The sequence below is a fragment of the Columba livia genome, chromosome 1 (assembly GCF_036013475.1).
Source record: "Columba livia isolate bColLiv1 breed racing homer chromosome 1, bColLiv1.pat.W.v2, whole genome shotgun sequence".
Classification (NCBI taxonomy): Eukaryota; Metazoa; Chordata; class Aves; order Columbiformes; family Columbidae; genus Columba; species Columba livia.
Window position 1 is genome coordinate 44,086,986 of NC_088602.1, and position 25,997 is coordinate 44,112,982.

Consider the following 25,997-nt stretch of genomic DNA (forward strand, 5'->3'; position numbering starts at 1 on the left):
TTTTTAGGGTTTTATAGTGAGGAAGTTGCTGGCATTTTCTTTATTCAGGTTTGTTGTATATCATATCAAAGCCTCTCATGGTTACAATTCAAATTAATTATTTTCTATACCAATCAATATACATTGCTGGGGAATAAGCCTCTCTACTATTCCGTCCCTTTTTGTTGATTTAACACAAAATTCAGGTTCGTTAACATGTCATTTTTTGTAAGGACTGAAGTAAACTGAAATAAAAATACTGCTTTGATAAAGTTAATGTTTTGGGATGCCACAGAAAATCAAATAGAGAATAGTGTGCACAAAAAATTTGACTAAAGTCATAATGAGCTTTTAATAAATAGAATTCAGGTTTTATGCTCTTGGATTAAAATATGTACAGTAGACAAAACCATATTGCAGAGAAGGGATCCTTTTAAATCTGTCACTTCAAAGTGAATTAAAATAAATTAAAGTATTTATCTGTTTGAGCAAAGATGTCGCTTAGGCAATGAGATATCTAATCATGCTTGTCCAGATATGAATTCCACCTCAATTCAGCATGTTTCTCATTCTTTCAAGATTGGAGACTTCTGCCATTTTATGTGCTGGTGCACACAGATGGAAAAGATAGCTTTGTGTGTGTGCCGAGGCTGTGCCAGAAACAATAGAACTGTTCAGTTTCTTCTGACTTATTTTGGCTTGAGGTAGAGCTGCTGGTGTCTACATCCTTTAGCTTGGCTGTGGTTCCCTTTTAGATTGTTGTCCTGTACTTAGGGGAATTCTATAATTTTGTTTCCTTTGTTATCCCTTCACTAGGCTTCAACAAACTAATTTCATAGCCTTCCTGTTTGAAAAAGAGGAATCTTGTATCTTTCTTTGGGGCTATTTTGACATTTTATTCAAGAGATTCTGTGAGGAGATAATTTCAATTTTGGATTCACAAACTAGATATCTTTGGCCCTACATCACCTGGAATGCCTGATCTGGTAGGTGTTCTCTGACAAATTGTGTATACTGATGATGTCTATGTTTCAAGTTTGTAGCTTTTCATAGATTTAGAATTCTTCATCCCCAGAAACATAAAGAGAATACAAGGATATAAATCTTGACTAAGATGCATAGGCAGAGAGAAAAACAACTGCTGTTAGACTCCTCAAAATTACTGGGGTGACTCTGTCATCCTATTAATTTCTGTAAAAAACAGTTTTTGTGGAGGAAATGGTGGAATTAGATCTTCTTCCTTATTATCTGTGTATTGCTTTCTTCAGATAATTTATTTTTGTTAAGGATGCTGTTATTAATTTGTAGTGGTTTAACCCCAGCTGGTGACAAAGCACCACGCAGCTGCTCATTCATTCCTCCCTGTGCCCCCACGTGGGATGGGGCAGAGAACTGGGGAAAAAAAAGGCAAAACTCATGGGCTGAGATAAAGACAGTTCAATAGGACAGCAAAGGAAGACAAAATAAAAATAACAATAATAATAACAGAATACACAAAACAAGTGATGCACAGTGCAGTGCTCACCACCCGCTAGTTGACGCACAGCCCATCCCTGAGCAGTGATTCCTGACTAACTTTTTTCCTAGTTTATATACTGAGCAGGACGTCATATGGTGTGCAATATCCTTTTGGTAACTTTGGGTCAGCTGTCCCGGCTGTGTCCCCTCTCAGTTTCTTGTACATCTCCAGCCTCCTCACTGAAAAGTCCTGGACTTGGTGTAAACAATGCTTGGCAACAACCAAAACATGAGTGTGTTACCAACATTCTTATCATACTAAATCCGAAATGTAGCACTATACCAGCTACTAGGAAGAAAATTAACTCTATCCCAGGCAAAACCAGGACATAGTGTCGCTACACTGATAAAAGTTCAGTTAGATTATTTGAGTACATTTTGTGTTTGTTTCATTGAATTGAATAAGAAAAGACTTAACTCAATCAAGATGCTGATTACTTAAACCAAGTAACAACAGACTAGGCAAGTGACTCTGACCAAACTAAGCATTCGTCAGCAGCATTGAATTAACACAGGGGAGCAACCACATCCTGTTTCGTTTTTAAAAAAAGCATGACAGGAGCTGCTCATCTTTTTTTCCAGTAGCCCCAAAGTAAGGCGCACTTTCAGAAAGTGCAGGGCTGAGTGAATGTCCATCGGAGCTCCAAGACTGAGAGAAAACTCCCTAGTGAAGGTTTATTATTAAATTCTCATGACTGAACTATAACTCGCAAGCACAGGCCAGGCAAGGCTGAAGCAGCCTCTACTGTTGAAGCTGGGTCTCGATGCAGGAATGAATCTGAAGTTTCACAAGAGTGAAATAAAGGAAGCATGATTGTATAGTCCAGAGACAAGGAAACAGTGATGAATTTCAGGCCCAGCCAGTCAGCATGATTTAGCAGATACATCGAAAGCAGACTCATTTTCATAATGTTTGTTTTTCTAATTCTTAAAAGAGATGGAACACTCATCATTAGGTCACTGTGGCTGTCGTAGTGGAATAAACACGAAGATAAAGAGCTACCTTTATAGTAATTCCTCAAGATGTACCTTTTATATGTATATTCTACAACCCCACCTTTAACTTGTCTCTTTACAAGTCATTCACGTTACAGGTTAGTGAAAAGATCTGTGCAACAGCCAACATGTTTGTTGTTCCGGTGTAGGGCACAAGAATACATGTCAAGTGTGCACATTCTCATGGGACACTGCAGGGACAAGCATCCAGTCTAGTGTACACTGGGCATTGGTCTGGTTCGGGTAGCAAGAATACATGGGTTCTATGTACTGAAGAACTCCACTTATTGCATAGGTCAGGGGTGTCAAACTCATTTTCACCAGCAGCCACATCAGCCTCACGGTTGTCTTCAAAGTGTTGAATGTAATTTTAGGACTGTATAAATGCAGGAGTTGTGACAGTCCTAAAATTACATTCGGCCCTTTGAAGGCAACCGGGAGGCTGATGTGGCCCCCTGCGAAAATGAGTTTGACACCTCTGGCATAGGTCATTTTGGATTTAGGTGTCCTGAAACTACAGGTAGTGTAAACCAGCTGTTTATCTTGCTGAATCTGGATGTTTGGAAGTGTTACCTCCAAGGAAGTTGTTTCGACAGAATAAGGATCAGAGGCAAAGACATAACAAATGCTTAGAATGCTGCAAAACACAAAAATCTGCTTTGAAGCAAGCAGCTTTAATCAAAGCTTCTAAGCTTTCTCAAACAGATTTTACTAAACCACATGCAAAAGTACTGTATGTTTAATTACTTGATACGAAGCAAATGTAACATCTGGCAAGAACTTGCATGTTAAATCATGTTTTCCCTTTAGCATTTGAGCTATACGTTTCTGTAGTTTTTTAATAACAATCTAAAACAGGAATACCATGCTGAAAAAAACTCTCAGCATACTGTTTGGGGAAAACAAATTTGAAGTGAAAACTATTTCAACAAACAATTTTTTCATTGTTTAAACAATTTGTAGATGGCATCCTCCATCTTCTGTTTAATCATTATCCTGAGAGCTTTTTTTTTTCTTTTGTTGGAGGTACTTAAATTGGTTGTTACTAAGCGCATTGTTATTTTAGTCCAGATTAGAAATAATTTAGCACATTTGATAGACATCAGTGAAGCAATAAATGGTACAAAAGACTGAAAATACTTACAAAGTTAGTATAACAATCTCCATAAAAATGTGTATTTAAATGAAGAATGACAATTTTCTTACCTATTTTATAGTAAATATTAAACGGACTTTCACTTTATGAAACCAGCCAGATACATGATGCATCAGACTTACGTTCAGTGCATCAGAAGCTGAGCAATGAAAGCGTTTGAAACTAAGGATCAGAGTTCTTACATTTCCAGTTACTTAGTGAGTAGCATGTGAACTCAATTCATGGGAAATTTTTGATTGCCCAGAAACAAGCCAACCAGTTTTTAGTACCAAGGATAAAAAAGAGAACCAGTGAAAACAAGATCCTTTGAGTGCATGTTTGAACTGGAGTCTCACAGTTTGCTGCGTGTATGGAAAACGTGTGTGCCGTCTGTAACATGACTGAATTTGATTTAGGCCCATCTAGGCTGCTGTTCCTCCTTCTGTAACTCCAAGTAGCACAGTGAAGAGTAAGGAGAATTCTGTTCCGTCCTTTTTTGCTTAGCTTTGGGCTCTTTGGAAGTGAGGAAACCTTAACAGCCAGACTCGGTTGCAAAAGATGAGGAAGTTAAACTGGGATTTAAACCTCATGGTGAAAGAAGTATGGGCAGAATTTGACAAAGAATGACAAACTGTGGGCATGATATAGGAATAGAGAGAAAGAAAACCAGCAGGTAGAGAATAGGGCTACAAGATAGGAATGGAAGCTGAATAGTATAGGAACACAGGTGAGAAGAAAAACAGGTGACCTGAGTAGACAGAATGAAAATAGAATTGGAAATCAGGAGAAATCTGGGGTTGGCAATGGGACAAAGAGGGAAGAGGGCAGGAACATTAGGGGACATGTTGGGGCTGGAAGTGGGAGGTTTGCAATAGGACAGGTTGGGGAGGAAACGTCTGTAGAATTTAGGTTTCTCTGCAAATTTGGCACTGAACCAGAGCGCAGAGATTTGTACAAATAGCACAGTATATTGTTATTACTCTAAAGGTATTAGATCTGGAACTGACCCATCTGTGGAGTCAGGATGATTTCACAATTTACAGGGTTTTTTCCATTTTTAAACTAAAATGTCTAAAATGTATGCTAAAAAGCATTAGGGTTGGTATAATCAAGTTTGCAAAATTAAGAAGGGTTGATGTTCTGTATAATTTTGGTAGGACTTCCTTTGGAAGATGTATTATTTGTATTTTCTTGCTTGGCATTCTTTCCTATTAACAAGCTTAATTCTAGAATTTGCTGCTTCCTGACTGTGTAATTTTACAAATTTATTGTCTTCTAATGTACTTCATTGTTCAGTTACACTTTTGAGGAGTATTGCTGTACATCTCGGTTCTGTCAATGAGATAGACAATGTTAAAAAGAGAGTTTATTTCTATTAAGTAAAAACAGAGTAGAGTTGCTATCTCAGTACTTATGGTATGCTTATAACAAGTTGGAAATGTTAAGTGATTCTCTCTTTACACACATAGATGACAGGAATCTTTGAATATCAATATTAGATTATGCTATGCTGGATTTGTTTTGTAGTTCCTCCATTCAAAAAACAGTTGGCTGCTGTACTTCCTTCACTATACAAACTACCATGAAATCTTTCAGTTTACTCTCATTGTATGGAGATTTTGAAAAGTTATTATATTGTTATCCACCATTTGCCAAAACAGACTCCTCTGACTGAAAAATCTTAAAACCATCCTTACAAACCAGAGTTTAAGTCCTTCTCTTAATATTCTCCCTTCTACTTTACTCTACAAATAACCTTTTTGATAACCATAGTGTCACTCTGCTTTAGCAAACTTCAGGCATTATTGACTGGTCATCCTAATGGCACAGAGGTTTAACATAGTTGAGACCTCATTCCAGACGATTTTTACATGTGAGTTTTTTCCTCTTTTATATTAGCTCTGTCTGTAATTTCCCTTTCATTCACAACCCACATTCTTCTGTGAGCTCTTTCACTACATCAAGTTTGCTAAAATTTCTTGATGGAGAAAAATCCTGTACCTCCGCATTCCACTGTTTTATATTTTTTTCCATAATAGTAGTGTTAAGACATAGAGTGGTTTTGTTTTCTTTTGTTTTCCCTTAGAAACCATCTAGGCAAAGTAAGGAATGTATTTTGATGTTGTTACATGACTATGTACACACATGCACGCACACTTGTGCTGAAATAGTAGCCAAGAAACCGGAGATACTATCTGGCCAAGTAAATACAAATATGACAAAGAATGAATGGGGCTACAGTGGAGGAGTTACTAGTGACCTCAACAGTGTAGTAAGGTCAAAAGAAAACTGACTCTTCATAACCTAACCAGTACAAAACAGATCATACACATGTAAGCTACTTCAAATTTCCAAAATAAAAATTACCTTTTTTTTTTCCCTGAAGTTACTGTTCATGTTAGGTTGATAAGCATGTTCTGGAAGCACCCAGCTGATTGAGTAGACTTACAAAATCATCAGAGAACCATGCAGTTCTCTGGGAGGTATAGTAAGTGGGTACAGAGGAGTCTGCATAGCCTATTTCTATGCATATTTCCAGTGCGTAGGCTCTGCACAGAACAGATCGTTGAACCTCAGGTTAATTTAAGGTCTAAAGCTGTGTACAGGAAAGCATTGCCATTTATTTTATGTAAAGGCAGAAGATAATTAATTTGTTGTTGAAAGTCAATAAGTATGACTTGTAGCTAAATTTAATTTGTGTGTTGCATTGCACATCAGTTGGCTGAATGACATGTGTCTTTGTGAAGAATTACTCATTTTGGAACAAAAATGTCTTCCCAAGATTGTAAACAATGTGTAGAGCAGAACAGATTTAGTGTCATGTCTGCAGCCAATCATGTATGAGGTGTGGAGAATATAAAAGTGCCGAAACTATTTTTGTGTGGTAAAATGAAAACAGGAACCTACAGTCAGGGAGTGGTGATGAAACACTTAAAGTATCAGCATTTGAAAAGCATCCTCAGGCAAAATTAACAGCAGTAGTTGATAACCAGATAGATAATTGGCATTTAGCAGTTTGAGTGCAATAACTGTTTGAGAACAAAGGCCATACTATTGAAAAATATATTTTTTTTTAAAGAGCGACCTTTTCATGAGCTCAGTAGGCAGAATTTTCAATCTCTGCTTACACAGCCTGTGTGGGAACAATCTCATTCATGCATTGGACTGTTTACTCATACACGGATGTCTACAGAGTGCTTATAAAGGGCATCATAGTGACACCTGTTTGTTCTGTTCAGGTTAATTCCAGTGAAAATTGCTTCCTCTTTGTGCCTTAGAAACATTCCTACATCTGAAATCCTCAGGGAAAATATTTGAAGTAATCCCCTTGTTTTTGTTAAAAGGTCTCAATCCCACCTAAAGATCAGGTGCTAAACAGGATGGAATTGTGTTGCAACTGCTATTTGACAAATGACAGCTAACATAACAGCCATGCTGGGTTAGTGAAAAGGTTTTGTCTGGCATTCGAACAATTTGTTGATAAGTGACTTCTGTGTGAGAAATACAATCCTGCATTTAATAGCTGTCAAAGGATTTCTCTGCTGAGTTTATTCAGTATCCGCTTGAGTAAGTGTTAATTTTTAGCATCCACAACATCTTATGGTAAGGAATTTCACAGCTTTCATGTGTGAAGAACAACTTCTATTTGTTTTTCTTCTGCATCTGCTAGCTTTATTAGATGCCTTCTCATTTATCTAACGGAAAATACAGTGAATAATTGATTCCTATTCTCATTTTCCATGCCACTCAAGATGTTACAGGCTTCTTTTATTTCTCCATTTTTCTAAACGCCATCTCTTTTCCAAGCTGTAGAGATTTTGTTTGCTTAAGTAATTTCTTCCACCCAATGTAACTGTGTAAGTGCATGATGTGGCCATTTGTCAAGGGTCACCCTTATAACCCTTCCCTGATGCTTTACCCATTCTATTATATTCCTGGTGAGGTCAGGAACTAGAACAGTAGTCAACATTCAGTATGCAGGCAACAGCGTGCAACCGTAAAATGACACGGCGATTTATGTTATTTTCTCTATTGCTTTCACAGTAATTCCCAAAATATTGTTTTTGAGCTTTATTTAAAACTGAGCTAAAGTTTTCATGGATTTATCTGGTATAACCCAAAGATACCACTCATGAATCATAATAGTCAGCTAGGAGTTGATCATTTTATGCGTGTGATTAGGATCATTTTTACAACCTGGGATTTACATTGCATGTATCTCCTTTGAATTTCCGATGTTATTTAATGCTGATATTCATAAGGATTTCTACTGTTCTTCATATCACACTCATTTTCTACAGTCCAGTATTTTAGTATTCTATCAGCAAATTTTTTTACCCCTCTTTTTTGAGGTTGCCTATATAACTAAAATGAGTGAAGTCCACTTCTAAGTGGAATGTTTTTTATCTGTCACCTATAATTACCTTACAGTGATATTCTCAAAAATATACTTCATTTCTGCTTTTTGAGAAGGACCCGTGGTTCCAAATGTGGAAATTAATACACCGTTGTGGTCTCATATTCCTTCACGTCTTTGGGTATGGGAAAAAGCACTGTAGCTGATAGCCACGATATCCCAAAGGAATATCCCAAGGAATGCGCCGTTGGTATCACTGACGTCTAATACCACTTCTCCCTATCTTGTGTAACCCATGGTGGTGAAGACAGAAGACAACATCTCCTTAGTATCTCTCCCATGAAAAGACTTCAGTATACACATTGTGGACTGAGAAAGAGATTCATATTGATCTAAGATTTTTTTTAAATAATGTATATTGTAAGATCATTGTGATTTGATTATGCATTAGCTACATACTCTGAAAAGCCATGGACTAAGTGTTCCATGTTTTGTTGTCATTATAGTATTGAATTTTCCTAATGAAATTTCAAATGCAGGTTACAATTGTTACGTAGACAACCAAACTAATACTTATTAAACTCTTAGGAATACTGTAATAATTTCTGAAATTTATACCTGTAATTAAAAGAACTAGCATGGGTTGTAAGTTTGTTTATTTTTTAATCATCAACACTTTTTTTTTCTTTTTTACTTTGAGGTATAGACAAATGCAACTTGGCACAGAAAGCAAAGTAGCTGAACTTCTTCACCAAAGTAAGTTAAAGTCCTTTGAAAGTGAACACATTCAACTCATGCAACAAGAAACAGCTAAGAATCTTTCACAGTGCCAAATGGAATGTGAGAAATATCAGAGAAAGCTGGAGGTATGTTATATAAAGAGACGCTTAATGGGGCATTACGTAGTGGTTTTCAATTAAAATGTAAATGGAAAAGCTTGGAGAAAAAATAGCAAAGAACATACATGGCTGAATTAGTATCTCCACCCAATTCTGCTGAAGCAAAATCTAATGACAAAGCTTATTAAGTTTGATCAGTTCAATCAAAAACAAGACTTAGGGGAGAGGAAGAAGGCAAAACAATCTCTCACGGAGAGATGTTGAAGATGGTACCTCATTTATGTGAGGTGTATATACGCTTGTATCATAAAACCGCTTATGTCAGTCTATGTGATTGTTGTAGGCAGAGACGACAGTTACACCAGAACAGCTATGGTGAATTAAACATCATTAAAACTGTGATTTGTAATAGTATTTTTAAGTAATAAAAATAGTTTTTATTGATATGAAATTTTGGGATAAATTTTTACAGCTAAAGAAGTCAAGGGGAGCATGGTGTATACAGCATTGAAAAGACCTAATGTTACTAATTTTGTTGTAGTGGGTTGATCTTGGCCAGCTACCAGACACCCACCACTCTCTCATTCCCCATCCTCAAGAGGACCAGGGGTGGTAAATAAGCTGAAAAAGCTCATGCGTTGATATAAAGATAAGGAGATCACTTGCCAGTTACCATCATGGTCAAAATAGACTTGACCTGGGGAAAATTAGTTTCACTTATTACCAATGGAAATAGATTTGGATGGTGAGAAACGAAGACAAATACTAAAACATCCTTCCCCACCCTTTTTTCTTCTGGGTTTAACTTCCCTTCTTCCAATACTCAGCAGAACAAACTTACTTTCAAACAAAATTTCTTCACCTGTGCGAAGTTAGTACCAAAATCATTACTGAGTCCAATTTGTAAGATTTAAATGAGATTGGCAGTATATGTCTAAAACGAATGTCAGGATACAAACTGGACAGGACAGAATAAAACACTTTTTTCCAAGTGCCAGCTATGGCAGCCTTCATTTTTTGGGGAAGGATGCTGCTCTTCAAGTCTCCACAATTCTAGTCCTGAACCTGCCTAGGGTGATTATGAAAAAGAACTATAGAGTAAAAACAGAATTAGAGAGTTTTAGATAAAATGTAATTTCTTGGTTTTGTCTTGTATTGGGACATTCAGGTCCTGGCTGATGAGGTTGGTTGTTGTCACGAGCACTGAGAGTGACAGTTTTGCTGGCCTTTGAGGTTGCCGAACAGATTATTAATTGACACAGACATGTCTAAACTTCGAGAAGATGATAGTTAAATTTGAGTTATTTTTCCATTTTCTTTGTGGATATTTATTTGATCTGAATAACATCTTGAATATTTGGCATTCAGTTCTACTAAGAATTTTGGCACTTCCTTTTCTCTTAGAGGCTTTGAAACCAGTCCTTTTTCATTAAGAAATGCTCTTGCAGAATTTAAGTATTTGATGTCTGAATTTCTTACTTTTGTTCCTTTTGACTGAATTCTCATATTTTTAAACTTACTTTCTTATATATAGCATTGAGGTCTTAAGGGGTTTTTTCTCACCCTTCTTATAGGATATTGATCTTAATTAATAGCATAGTCACTAGTATCTTGTGGCTCAGCTACAACTGCTTTGTGAACCAACTCTTGTTTTTATTTGGATTTTAGCATAGAATAGTTTCTCTTCTTATGCATGCTAAAGCTAGGAAACAGATGGTTTATACATTGCCAAATTTTAACCTATACATTTATTGTTCTGTGACACTAGACCACTTTCTTTATGTTCAATTGGCTTGTTTCTTTAACCTTCATGCATTCTTTAGTGTTTTTGACAGTGAATCTAGTTTACTGCTGTATACACTATACATATATTTCTGTATCTCAAGTTCTATATTCAGTTATCATCTTGAATATTTGAGTTTTTTATTTGGGAAGTTAGTATTAAATTTTGCTGCTGTACTACTTGGTTATTACTTTACCTCTTTTGGGGTGTGTGTGTGTGTTTTTTTCTGTGAAACATGTAGGTTACTACTTACCAAGGACTTTCTTATTCCAGTTGGTTTTATAATATTTATATTGTCAGTGTTGTTTTCTGTTTTCAAGCATTATATCAAGCTTTAGTTCTTATACAGACCTTCATAACTTTTGAATATGTATTCTTTTGTTTGAGCTTAGTGGATTAAGTATTTACATTAGTCCTGAATGTTAATGGCATGTTACTTTTCAGTAATTAGTAAATAATAAAAATCTGCTGTATCTTAAATACCAAACTTTGATATCAGAGGATTTACCATCTTGTGAAGGAACTTTCTTTTTTTAAATTGATAACCAAAATCTGAATCCAGCTAAGGCAATGAAAATAAATGCATTTACACTGTTTCGACTGTTGTATATTAGGTTTATCTGTTACCTTGCTTTTCCTAACCTTTAAAATTTTTGTGGCTTTTTCAGAGATATATTCTTAGAATTACTAAGGCCTTGCGAGGTAGGCATAAGCGATGTGACCTGAGAGTGTAATCTGTGCAAGATAACATAGTTGAAAAAATAACGACTTTTTAGAGTATTTTAACCTTTCCTGTGCAGAAGTTACATCCAATATTTAGTATCATACCACAACGTGTTTTACATGTATTATATTTTGCATCTTTCATAAGTAGCTGTAATGCTGAGTTCCTGATCTTTCCATTATTCATTCTTACAGGTGCTTACTAAGGAATTTTATAGTCTTCAGTCTTCTAGTGAAACACGCATTATTGAACTTCAAACACAGAATTCTGAGATTCAAGCAAGGCTAGATACTTATGAAAAACTTGAAAAAGAGCTTGATGAGATAATATTGCAGACAGCAGAAAGTAAGTTCTGTCACAAATTATATCGTATCTCTAGGTGTTTCTGGCGTTATGACAAGGTGTCTTGATTCTCATGGCACTTGGAACATATTACAGTGCCTGTCATTCTCCCTCCTTATGCCTGATAGTTAAGATCCAGTAATAATTTTGACAGAAAATATTAATGATCAGTTTCTAAATGTATTTGTAAATATGCATCAAATAAACATGAACTTAGACATTGGGATATTAAAAATCATCTCAATGTTTCCTTTTCACTGATTTATCTTTTCCTTATTCATTAAGGAATTATCATTAGATTCATTACCCATTATCATTAGATATGTTTTTTTAGGATTCTCCTGTTATTTAAGTATATTTTGAATATCGAGAAACCCTCTTTGTTGACAGACAATTATGTTTCATAATACAGTAAAGTGATTAATGTGAATTTTTTAATGTACTGGGTAAAAAAACCTTTTTCTTGTGTTAAATTAATATTAATTAGACATTAAGCAGTTGCTTATTGGAGATCTCTCTGTTCCAAGAACTAAAACCTGGATTAAATTCAAGCCTGATTATTGTTGAAAAGTTTTGACTCTGGTTGACAAAAACAACAATATCTGTTCTCAAACACAGCAAAATTTCTGTGAAATCTCTATTGATTTGATTCTCAGCCTAAATGAATCCACAAAGCAAGTCATTTCTAATTTGAAACTAAGACTCTAATCTTCAAGTCTTTTAGCCTGTGTGTAAACAGAGTAAGGACGTTATAAGATTTCAAACTAATTCGTATATCATCTTGTCCTTCTTTCTTTCTTTGCTCCTCCACAAAATAATCACAATTTATAAATAATGTTTTCCAGGTAGCATATCGTTGCATAAGTTTTGTATATAAACAGTAGTGTAGAGCAAAGGATGTATTACTAGGATGCAGTGATGTGGGTATAACTTTAGAAATTAGATTGTACATACTTCATTAATTTTATACACTGCAGCTTGTACTTGTTAGAATGACATGACTACCCAAAGGTTCCAGTCTGACCATAAGCGTGTTTGCTAAATACATGCTTATGTTTTAGTCGGTTACATGTTTTTTGAAGTGTATATACAGAAACTTGCCTAAGGAGTAATTATGTATTAATACAGAATTTTTGGACCTTACCTTCTATTTTTTCAAAGGAGAAGAAAGAGTTCAGAATGCTGGGTTTTGTTTACACTGATTTAGATTTTCTCATCTATCTTGTGATGGCAGTAAAGTTTTTTACGGAACTAAATATTTCTTAACTTCATCTTAAGTATTTATGCCAATTACAATTTATATTCTGTGCTACGGAATATGACTTAAAAAATTTTTCCAAATGGCCTGTTCTGTTAAAATATAATTACTTCATTTTCTGATTTTGTTGGAGAAAAAAGGGAGTTAGAGTTCAATATTATTTTAATATACTTTTTATTTAATAACTTTGATTTTTCTTACTATTATTAAGTGTCATAAATAGCTAAAGGTAAAAGAATAGTTAAAAGACATATGATTGTTTTTCAAATTTAATGTGTTCTGGAAATACTCCAGTCTATCTTTCATAAATTATCGTTTCGGCTGAAGCATTGTGTGGAAGACAATTAGAATTTTCTATGGACTTTGATGGCAATGAGATTTTACTCTTCAGTCCTGTGGTCACTTCTTTACATTTCAATACTATGGAATATTTTTTCCTTCTCATTGAGTTATAAAGCCTCTGCTTTTTTACAATATCTGGAGGTGCTGGTGGGGCTTGGGTAGTCTGGATTTTTTAATAAACTGTGTATTTGCACATGTGAGGTGGCTTTTGTCATATATTCTTATGAGCTTTTTAATTTTTCCTTTGGAGAATGTGCATGTGGAAGAAATCACTGAATTGTGACTGTTATTCCCTCATCATTATGCCTCACTTCATTAATATTGAAACAACAGCATATTCAGGAAACTATCAAGAATTTATGTAGCCACTCCTTACAGCATCTGACTGGTTTCCACATGAATAACAATAGTAAACCTTCTTGGCTATTTGTCTATTCTTCCTTTTCAGAGTAAAATTTTCACTTTGGGATATTTTTGTTGTAGGCTAGTTGTCTGATTTTCTTGCTTCCATTGGTTAGTATCTTTTTAAGAAAAAGGATGAACCTGTCTGTGTCCTCACAGTGGTACTTTTTTGCTTAGTAGTGTAAAAAATTGTCATTAATAAGTGTCCATTAACTTGCAAAATGTATATTTTATGCCACGAAGTCAGGTGAAGGGCCTGGAAAGTCATAAAAGAAGACACGAAGCACACACTGACACAGACATTACTTCGGCTTGATAATCTTCAACAGATGCAGGACTCTGCATTTGCTTTGCTAAAGTTTGAGGCTCTTGTCAACCCATTTTTCCAGCCTGTTGATGTCCCTCGAAATAGCAGCCCTGCCCCCAGTCTCCTGTGCTGCCTTCCCATCCCAATCTGGTTGCTGTCTTCCTGAAATTTGCTGGTGGTGCACAATATCCCATCAACTGCATTGTTAGTAAAGATGTTGAAAAGTATTCACTCCTCAGACATGCCAATAGTAAATGACTATCCATCGCACTTTGTATGACTGATGACCACTCATTGAGCCCAAGGGTCCATCTAATTTTCCATGCAACCACTGTCCATTTGTGAATTCTATATCTTGCCAGTTTGGCTTTGAGGATACTATGAGAGGTTCTGTCAAAGTCTTTGTCTTTACACTGGTTGAGGTGTCCAACTTCCACTGCTGCTTCTTACCAACACCACCAGTCACTGCACCTCAGAAGGTTGCCAAGTTAGTCAACCATCAATTGTTTTTGCTAGATGTTCTCAACCACCTCTTTGTCCATGCTTGGGAGTAGCTTTGAGGGGGATTTGCTTTATAACTTTCCCAGAGACTGATGTGAGGCTGACTGGTTTGTCATTCTCTGGAATCTCCTCCTTACCCTTCTCTGAGGCTGAGCGTGGCATTTGTTTTCCTCACATTATCTGAAATTTCTCATCACCACAGTCTTTCACAGACAGTGAGCAGCCTCACAGTCATGTCATCTCCCTCAGCAACCTCAGATGTGTCCCTTCTGGTCCCATGGACTTGTTTATGTCCAGTTGGCTTAAGCACTCCCTAATTTTATCTTCGTCTCATATATGCACAGAAAATGAATTCTTTAGGAAAAAAACCCTAAGCAACCTAACCCTGTACTACTGAATTAAACTTACACTATTAACATGTATTTTGTGACTATACCGATAATATGAATATTCAAGGACACCAAACTCTCTTCCTCTACTTTCATATTCCGTAATGTTAATCAGAAAAATAAAAAGTGAAAAGCCTGCCAGTGTTGTGAGAAATTAATGTATGGCACTATATTAATGCTAATTCTGAACAAAATTGTTCTACTGAAGTCCAGAATGCTGTACCAACTGAAAATTCATCTTGTAGAAAAACATTGGTGCATAATTATAAATAGAATTTCTTAGAAGTTTGTAAGTTCTTTCACTGTAACTATGTTCTTCAGCAGTACTTTTCTGGAATTTTTTGCAGTGGAAAATGAAGTTGAAGCTGAAAGGGTTCTCTTCTCATATGGGTATGGTGCTAATGTTCCTACAACAGCTAAAAGGCGACTAAAGCAAAGGTAAAAAAGTGCCTCCTGAATTTACTTGTTCGAAATAAAGATACGTGCATTATATTTTGTCTTAGAATCCAGCCAGTTTGATTAACATTAAGAATTTTTTTAATTACTTAAGTATACAGGAACGGAATGAAGACTAGGACCTCTGGGATATTGTGTCCAGTTCTGGGCCCCTCAGTTCAAGAAGGACAAGGAACTGCTGGAGAGAGTCCAGCGCAGGGCAACAAAGATGATTAATGGAGTGGAGCATCTCCCTTATGAGGAAAGGCTGAGGGAGCTGGGTCTGTTTAGCTTGGAGGACACTGAGGGGTGACCTCATTAATGTTTACAGATATATAAAGGGTGAGTGTCACGAGGATGGAGCCAGGCTCTTCTCGGTGACAATCAGCGATAGGACAAGGGGCAATGGGTTCAAACTGGAACACAAAAGGTTCCACTTAAATTTGAGAAGAAACTTCTTCTCAGTGAGGCTGACAGAGCACTGGAACAGGCTGCCCAGGGGGGTTGTGGAGTCTCCTACTCTGGAGACATTCAAAACCCACCTGGACACATTCCTGTGTAACCTCATCTAGGTGTTCCTGCTCTGGCAGGGGGATTGGACTAGATGATCTTTTGAGGTCCCTTCCAATCCCTAACATTCTGTGATTCTGTGACCTGTTGGTGTGATTGATGCATGTAAATGAGCATATACATATTTTTCTAGGTCCTTGTCTTTCAGAAAGATTAATTTGAATTGTATAAAACTAAACATCTGTAAAAACAGACTAGTTATATTGTTTACATTTATATAATACAAAATAAGTTTTTAATACCCTAAAAATGATTGTATGTAATTGTAACAATAACGCATCTGTCAGGAAATTAAGAAGGCCAAGGTTTCAAGCATCACTATTTCATCTTTGTAAATACAGCATTTGATTCCAGTTATATTTCTTCAGTTTGCTCTGGTACTGTTTGATCAATAGATAAAAATTATGTGTAGGCTTAATAACTTACTTCTAGATCACAGTAACTTTTAAATAATAGATTTATATTGCACACTTTCTTTAAGAAATAATAGTGACATTTGAATGGCTCATTGTGAGCATAAAAGCTACAACCCTCTGTGAAGTATAGGGAATGAAGATTTATTTATACTATTTTTAAACTTCTACCACAGCAAAACTTATTTTGCTGTTGTTTGAAATGGGTATACGTAGTATTAAAAGAAAACATAACCTCAGATTTTTATAAAGGAGCAGTGGGATGATTTAGGTTGGAAGGAACAATTGGAGGTCAGCAGGGTCCAACACCCTGCTGACAGCAAATCCAGTTGTTCTACAGCTTGTACAGCTAAGTTTTGATTTTAAATATGGATAGAGATTCTACGTCCTTCACAATATCGGGTCAGAGCAATGCGATTTTTTTTTTGGCAGAGGAGAGACACCACAATTAAGAAGGTGGTTCTCCCAGAATCAGACTCATTCCTTGCATTTCGAGTGTGCCTACAATCTTCTCAAATGCAGGAAAGTCAACTGCATAGTTTGTGTTATTGCTAGATTGTGACCATGCTCTCTTCTACAAAAATGAGAACCTCCACCATCATTGGTGGACACACAAAAAGAGTAGAAAAACACATCTAAACATGTAACCATAGCTTCACAGTGTACATTTCTATTATTCAGGAGCTGGAAGTCAATTTTTTGTCACAGATAGCTGTTAGTTTAATTGGTTTTGTCCTCTTAGCCTCCACCTTCTCCATGACAAAGATTTTTTAACATCAAAAGTTCCTAATGAGAATTACAGGCAAATGATGGTCTGCAACAAAGATTTGTGGGCCACATATTACTTCTTCTGTCCTTTGTATTTGTTTTTCAAGAAAGTGTTGTTGATATGATTGTCAGTCAGATGAGACCTGTTGTGCACTGATTCACGTATTGCTGACAAATATCATAAAGATTTTATGTGGTACCTAACTTGGGCATGGCTTAGTTTGCTCTTCCATGTTTTTTAGCCTCTTTGGATTGTTTACTTGTAAGATTTCTTTTTATATTGCATAAAATTCAAGATAAAAAAAGGAGGCGGGGATCAGAAATACTCTTGTATGTCTGTTTCAGGAGGCATCATTTCCTAAAACTTCAGTTCCTTCCTCCTCTGTCAATAGTTTGGGAACTTCTCTCAGTTTCAGCTTAGATCCTTCTTTTCCCCCACCTTATTAGGGTCAGTTATTACTTACATATAAAATAATTCTGCTAAGTCACCTTTGAATGGTGAATCTGAAAATTAATAAACCAGGATTTCAGATGTGCTTGAAAGATACTTTCTGAGCTTAGAAGAACTGGATAACGCTTTGCTGACCGTTATTTGGAGACTTACAGAGACTTGACGTCTAATGTCCCATTATAACCAATTTAGTTCTAATCAATACCGTCAATGGAGTTTGGAGTACATTTCAGTTCACCATCCTGGAGTCCATTGTGGTGGAATATAGTCAGGCTCTACAGACTGTATGGAATAGGATGAGGTGATTAAGAACAGCCTGAAAGACCAGGTTAGATGTCTGGAATTAGGCTCTGCAATTAAGTACTGAATCGTTGCATTGCTGCCTTTCGAACTACGCTGCTGAATTGATGATGAACTCTTTTGACTTGGAACAAGAAACATGCAAGAGCTTGAGGATCTAATTTTTTAACTGGGGTGTTTAAGTAACTCAGTAATCTTTTCTCTTCTAAGTTAATTTATGGATCTGCTGAAGAGTTGGTTTGGTTATTTTTGAGTGACAAGAACATTAATTATTTAGCATATTAATTGTCAGACAAAACAATGGTGCCTCTGTTTTGAAAATGATAAAATACCACATTTTTCAGTGTTCTACTACAAAATATAAATTATTATGCATTTTTTAAAAATTACGCGAAGGGAAGCCATTTACAGTATTACCTAAAATTGCTAAAAAGTAAATATTCATAATTAAACATTTTGGCATGATTACTGCAATTGTGTAGTATTGTAAGAATTCTGTAGGTAATTACTTTGTAAAATATTACAATGGCATAACTGTGCGAATGCTATTTCAGTGCTGCTAAATTTTGTAATATTTTCATTGTTCTTCTAACTGACCATTCTGCACGTTTCACCATGTGATTTAGATACTAGTATTTAAGCATTGGTGAAAAATTAAGGCGATCAAGTTCTTAAGTATAAATGTGAGAATTTCTTTTGCATATTTTGGAAAAAACTCAACTTGATCTTTCTTTTTACTGGAACAGTGTTCACTTGGCAAGGAGGTTACTGCAGCTAGAAAAGCAAAACTCGTTGCTTGTAAAAGATCTGGAACATCAGAAGGAACAAGTAACACAGATTTCACAAGAGGTAAATTACTGCTACATAAAAAATCAAATCTGTAGAGACTATAAACATTGCAGAACAGCTGTTCATAAAATGAAATATTTTCTAAAGAGTGTTTATTATCTATTTGATGTCAAAAAATGGCCTCATAATTAGCCAAAACTCTATGTTAAACTTTTTCAAAGAAGTTTATATTGTATTTTGAAATGAAGATCAAAAGAGGGATTACTTTACAGGCTAAACAAGAATGTAAACCAGACAGACAGTGTTCTGATTTCTGAAGAGGAGACCAGCTAGCCAAACTAGTTTGTTCTGTTTGATACTTAATTGTTCAATGAATACCTCATTACTTTTTACACAGCTCTTCTCTTAAATCACTTTTGAAGATATTTCTTTAAGTCCTTTTCCACATTGTTCAGTTCTTGAGTCTTTTGAATATACAAATCTAGGGAATGTTTAACATAAGCTGCTTTTTTGAACATTTTTTTTTTTTTTTACTTTGTTACAATTAGTTTAGTTTCATGATATTTTAAAATTCTGTATATAATACTTGAAATGACTTATTACATTGACACAGAGAACAAACACTAAACAGAACTCAGCTTGAAATCTCCCAGAATTAGGGCGAACTAATTTTTGGAAATATTTTTAAGATTGTTTTCTAAGTTTTTCTTAGGAACCAAAGAACTTCTGAATTTGCTATTAGATGTTGTCTCCATATAGAATTTCTAGGCTGATTGGTTCAGGAATGTGGTTAACAGTTTGATTTTTTTAAAACCATGGCAATTATAATTTAGTATAACTACACCAAGGTACTTCACAATGCAAATACTTGCATTTTCTATATATTTTAAAATTACATTAATTTTATGTATTTTATATTATTTTGTATATATTATTTCACTGGAAGATACATGAACAGTGAAGTTTTTGTAAAGCTTTTTTTAACCATTGCTATAATTTATTATGAATTCTTCTTAGATATATCCTAGTAATTTGTATTTGACTAACATATCTTTCAAGAGATTTGTGAATATAGTGTTATCATTGGTCATTTTCTCTATCACTGTTCTTTCAGTATAGTTAAAATCTATGCTATATTTCCTACTTAAATCTGTCTGATTTCCACTTCAATACATTTCTTCTTACCCACAGTGGTTTTGTATTTGCTTTTAGATCGCTGATAAAAGATTCAGTACCAGTGACCTTAGTCCCAATTCCTGCAAAATTGCACTGAAATATCTTCACCTCATTTTTATTCTCCCATGAAATATCATGTAGCCCTTTCTTGATATTTTGTCATATAATTGTATAGTTTAAATCAGAATGTCATCCAGTACTAAGTTAAATTAATGTCTTGCAGATAGCTAATGCACAGCTACTAAGCCTATTAACATCAAATTCATAAGGTTAAGTAAAATCTTTTAAGATCTGCTTTCTATTAAACTCATGTCTGGCACTCAGGTCTGAATGCTTAATCAGATTTCTTTCTTCCTCTTCTTTTTAGTTTTGCATATGATTATAGGCCATTTAGCTTGCTATCAATTACTGAAGCAATGCTGCTTGCCATCCTTCAATATGCTCACAAAGACTTTACAATTGTTACTAATGGACTGGAAGATAGTTCATCATTCTCTTGTTGTACAAACTCATCATCTGACTTCTTCTCAAACAGAGGGCAGAAGATTTTATTGAAAACTTCTGTATTTTCCTCAGCATTAATGCAGTTTTACCGTATCTCTGCCATAGCAGGTTGTACTGTTTCTAGGATTTATTCACTCCCATTTTTTTTAATTCTGAGAGTTTTATGGCTGCTGGTATCGAATTTCTACTTGAAGTTGTAGCTTCTCTTGTAAATTTTCTGAATTTTGTATGTTGTTACTATCTGTTATCTTTCTTTATGTAGTTAAAATTCTTAAACTTCTCTTTGCTGTCTTTACTGCATCCCCTGAGCTAGGGTAGGGTTTTACTCCAAACTATCATCATTCTTAATTATATATATATATAAACATATATATATATATATATATATATTTTTTTTTTTTAAGAACAAAATAGTGATCCTGTTGACTACAGCATGTTCAGGTAGCCAATTATTATTCTTTTGGCTGACAGTTTGCTCAGTCATTTAGATTAAAAGAGGATGGATTGAAAGCTGCTGCCAAAGTGATTGGACAAACTTTTCTTTCGAATTTTGATTAAATACTGGGATTTCACTGCAGTATTTATGGTACAACTTTTAAAAAATACCTCTTTAAAGGAGGGAGGAAAAGAAAAATATTTCAATAACTACAAGTGATGCTCTTTCTAAGATTATTTTTCAGACTGTCTTCAACTAATTGCTGTAGAGCTTTATAGAGAGGAATCATATTGATCTTCTGGGAAAGTCAAGCATTACCAAGGACAAAATATTGACTTCTGCATAATTTCATTCATTTGGTGGAAGTCTGATATAATGTGCCTGCTGAAAGTTGAAACCCAGTGGAAAAGCCCAGATGTTGAAAGCAACCTGTTGGGTTTCAGTCAATCCCATTGTAGTTTGTCAGACTTTGCAGGATCCTATCTATTTTCAGGTCTGTGATACAGCATTAGAAAACAATTTTCCTTTAAAGTCCTCTTTCTGTTGTTTTGTATAGCAGTCATCTGCAATGTCAAAGAAGGTATTGAGACTTATTTCATACTACAGAGGTTTGTTGACAGTGTATAGGACAAACAGAATAAAAGAATTCTAATGACCTGTTACAAGAAAGATCCTCAGCTGGTTATAGATCAGTTTATTGCCTCTGCAGCTCGTTTTATGTTACTCTCAGTTTCAGTAAGTGGAAGGCTATGTATCAGCTTCTGCAAAGTGGTGATCTGCAATTACTACATTTAGTGCCCAATCTAAATTTTGGAATGAATTCACTTTGCAGAGGTTTTGAAGAACAGTGCTGGAACTGATGGATAGACAGTCCCTTGCGTCTAGAAGGCTAATATGGTCTTTGGGAGGCTTAAAAATCAAATACTGAGTCAGTATATAGTAAAAGCAATACCCTAAATAAAGAATTTTGCTAAGCCAATACATTTGGCTTGATGCTAAATGGCTTTTTCAAGCATTCATCATAACATTGTATTTGTGCTTTTCGTATGCCTTGATTGAAACACTTTTACCAAAAGCAGATTTTCATCTTGCTCTGAAAGAGAATATATATCAATTATGAAATCCTTCAGCTTGATAGAGATGTCCCTTGAGGGGTAAATAATAAATGCCTAATTACAAGGTCTCAGATTTGTCTCTTAAAAGAATGATGCAGAAATATTTAAGTAAATCTTGTACTTGAAGGAAGAAAGAAATCAAAGTTGCTTACAAAAGGATAGTGCTTTTTCTCAAGGATAATGCTTAATTTATATACATTTGTGTATGTTAGTAAAATTGAGCCATTAAATGCATTTAATGCTTAATTGATTAAAATTTAATGACAGCTGCTTTTAATTTTATGGAATCAAATGAGCAGCAAAGCACCACCATGCAGAGGGATGGTACAGCCTTTCTTCAGAACAGCAACATGCTTTTAGCTGGTAAAATTAGCAAGTTAACAACAGATGACTTAGCAGCATCAAACCAAGCTTAGAACACCTCGCTTGTCCCACTAAAGTACTTCAGTTCTTATCAGTGAGAACAATGAGGAGCTTCACAGTGTGGTGACAGCATCCTTTGAAAGTCTGTAGGCTATCAAGAACAGGATTCCAAACAAGATCAGTTTGATTAATGTTCTCCTATAATGGCAGCCTCAAGGTTTTATACTGCAACTTTTAGACCATCCTAGAGATAACTACTCCATGTCTCGGAATTACCAGTGTGTCATGTGAAGACTCTCTATTGTCTTCTTCAAAGAGATCTTTTTTTGATAACTTCTACTCTTAGAAAAAACAATAGCTTTTAAAATTGCTTATCAATTTATTGAAGACAAGGAGTTTCTTCAAGAAGATGATTCTCTTTACTTCTCTACAATAAACATGGAATTTCACTGTGAACTAGAATAGGTGTTTCTTGAAGGAACTAATGTATTTAAATAATACTGAAGGATTTGCATTAATTAGAAGAAGTGAAATGTTATTGTCTCTCCTTTCACTTTTTAAAGCATGGAGTTAACTCCCCTTTTAGTAAGGTCAGTAAGGTGAGCAAGCAAACTTTTGTCTATATTCTGTTTTTTCATAAATGTGAACCATTATAAGTTCTTTGCACATTTGATACAGTATAGAGGGCAAAAGTAAAACTTCAATAAAAATATAGTGGCATCAGATAAAAAAGGAAATACATTCATGTTTTGAAAATTGTGAATAGGAGGGAAATCTGATTTTAGGAAAGTCCTGAAATATTATTTAAATGGGCTAGTTGTATAGGAAGGGGTTGCTTGGTTGGTTGGTTGGTTGGGTTTTTTTCCTCTGCTTTTTTGGAACAACATAAAATGAGAAAACTGTCTCCTGAGTCGAATTTGGCAAATGTAGATTGTTTAATCTATCAAGAAATTTTATAAACTAGTTGGAAAGCTTAACCATTTTCCATTAAATTCATTCCATTAGACCTGTTTGTCTCTAAACTTTTAAAATATTTTAATTTATTTTTTGAAAGTCTAGTTAATGTTCTTGACTCATGTGTACACCAGCTGCTGAAACTGCTAAGTCTTGATATGTGATCTTAATTCTGTACGTATTTTAGTGCATTATCTTGTTACGTTGCTCAAGATGCAAGGCATATCATGCAAGCTTTTTAGACCTAGTGATCCTAATTTGTTCAGGGAATAGGGCTAGAAAGGTTTGTTTCCTACTTATGGGTATGACACTTACTTTATAATACTCTTGTGAACATCCCCTTGGATTTCACTGCTTATACACAGTAATTGATTGGAGGAAAGGGGACTTTTCTTCCATTATTACTGTGTTTTCATTTAGATTAAGTTTCCAAGGTGAAAATTCTATTCTAATACTATGCTGTTTTTAAAAATTCACTTGTGATCAATAAGGTGAACAAACAGATGCCTTGTCTATACTAATTTTTTTCATCAACAGAAGCTGTTACATGAAAACACTTGAAAATGCAGGTTAGGGAAATGTAGAGAGTGGTAGCATGATTGCAGTGAAAATATCATATAATTGGAACAGAAAAATGAGAGGATAATGTGCTAGGTAGTAATTTGAGTTGTGTTTTGTTTTGTTTTGTGAAATAACAGGTTTGGGTTTTATATTATTATGCAATGGGTAATAATCAATAATATCCAGTAGTAATTTACTAATAATCAAATAATTGTGCTTTATAAATTATCAAGTTTACAGTAGAAATAATTCTTCTTTTGGCAGCTCGACAGAGCAAATTCTTTGTTGAGTCAAGTACAACAGCCGTACAAATACCTCATTGAAATTGTGCAACAGAGAGATTCTCAAATAAGTCAACAGAAGGAACACATTACACAACTTGAAAAAGATGTCAGGTAATTAAAATCACTGTTTCTTTATTTTAAACTGAAAGTAAAATCACTTCTGTGTTTATCATTAGAAAACAATTATGTTATTGGCCATGAAGTAGGAGATGTTGACACTCCCTCATTGACTAAGTCCAGTCTTTATGCTGGAACTCTGGCACCTGTGATTTCTCACACACTGTCAAAAAAGTTGCTTTAGGTTTGGAAAAGCAGCAACATCAGTCAAGTTTCAAGTGAGTTTGGAGTTGAGAAGAGCTCTCATGAAGTAGAGGGATGTTCAGAAGAGTGATAGGAAAGAATGACACACCAGATGTACCAAAGTAAAAATAAGAAATCAAGTCAGAGAAAAATAATAGACTAGTGCACCAGCAAAGGGTATTTTGGGCATAACTCGAGCAGACTTCCTCTAGTGGAGACTCTGATTTGCTGTTATATCCAGCTGTCAGAATTCTCTGACTACTGAGCAATTTACCACTGTCATGTAGCTGTATAGACTATGTTTAACATGTGGTTGCCAAGTAAACTGTTATGAAATCCCTTGATTTTCAGGGAAGTCAATAGCTGCGTCCCACTGCACTACAGAAGAATTAGCATTTTAAATATTGAGCGTTTATGTGGTATCTTGGTTTAGGAAGCACATACGGTAACAATTATGAAGCATTAATGCGATTGTATTATGAAGTAATTATATGAAAAACACAGGTTTTTTCTGACAAATCTGCTGAAGCAATGAAAATAGAAAAATTAGGACTCAGCATAGCTAAATACTTTATGCTGCGTACTCTATTAGCTATGTATCTATTCAGAGTGTTTTGGTGGTTTGGGATAGTATTTGTCATGCCTTGAGGAATACCTAAAAATGCTTTTTATCTGGATAAATATATACATAAATCAATACATTTATAAATAAACAGAGATATTATTTCATACTTCCTGACAAGATATCTTTCACTGGGCTGAACTTTGATTCAGTAAGAATAGGTAGATTTTATTCCAGAATCAAGTGCTTTTAATATTTTCCTGGACTTAATAAAAGAATTGTATTATATTGTATTATAAATTACGTTGTATAAATTGTATTATAAATTACATATTAAAAATTTTTCCAGGACACAAAAATTCACAATGTTCTCTATATATGCAGGATCTTACTTGCCAATTGTGAAAAAATCATCAAATAATTGATCACTAGCAAATTAAATTTTCCAGTTACAGGAACACAAAAACATCTTCCGTTATTCACATAGCAGTTCAAAAGTCTCTGAAGAGCTAGGAAAAAAGGGAGTAAATATAATAGGTGAGGTCATTTCTGAAAGTGTAAGTTTCATGCTTTTAAAATATGTAATAATTTTAAATGCATTATTAGCATTGATCCTCTTGAGTTTTTATGGCTCATTACAAATAATCTGTATGCCCAGATATTCTTCCTAAATTTAGCCTACGAATTAAGGCACCTAAATTAGGAACTTAGTCATGTCAGCTTTCCTTAGTAGTTCACAGAGGAAGTGGCATCTCCAAAAAGCAATTCAGATTTTGGATGGAGTGAGTCATTTGCTAGAGATGCCTGTTACTCTCCATTAAATATAAAGGGAATTTTTGGCATCTTCAAAGTGCCTGAGGTTAAGGAAGAAAATGGATCCGCAGCACAGTGCGAGCATTCATGGTAAACATACCAGCAGTACTGTCCTGTGGTGAGCTGGGGTGTGCTCACCACTAGGCCGTGTTTCTGTAAATAAAAGTGTGGTCTGACAAAAAAAATATTTTTATCCTTAATGGTTTCGTCGCAAAAAAAGTAACACCTACTTTGCACATCAAATGTTTTGGTAAGAAGGTTTTTTTCCTGTAGTTTCCAGCGTTCCTTGTGTACTAAAAATAATCATTATTCAATTATCACAACTTCGCCT

General features: G+C 35.0%; 1 protein-coding gene across 5 annotated transcripts in view; it reads left to right on the forward strand.

Annotated features, from left to right (window-relative positions):
* The window catches only part of PIBF1 (progesterone immunomodulatory binding factor 1), a 117,197-nt gene that overhangs the window by 60,663 nt on the left and 30,537 nt on the right, over nucleotides 1-25,997 (forward strand). For 4 of the 5 annotated variants that reach the window (XR_010471048.1, XM_065055453.1, XM_065055443.1 and 1 more), the window contains exons 11-15: nucleotides 8,686-8,851; nucleotides 11,526-11,676; nucleotides 15,220-15,310; nucleotides 18,556-18,658; nucleotides 23,972-24,102. Coding sequence is in view for 4 of the 5 variants with exons in the window: in XM_065055453.1 (XP_064911525.1) it covers nucleotides 8,686-8,851; nucleotides 11,526-11,676; nucleotides 15,220-15,310; nucleotides 18,556-18,658; nucleotides 23,972-24,102 (642 nt within the window). In the remaining variant the exon portion in view is untranslated. The remainder of the gene's footprint in view (nucleotides 1-8,685; nucleotides 8,852-11,525; nucleotides 11,677-15,219; nucleotides 15,311-18,555; nucleotides 18,659-23,971; nucleotides 24,103-25,997) is intronic. The other variant, XM_065055462.1, reaches the window with a different exon arrangement.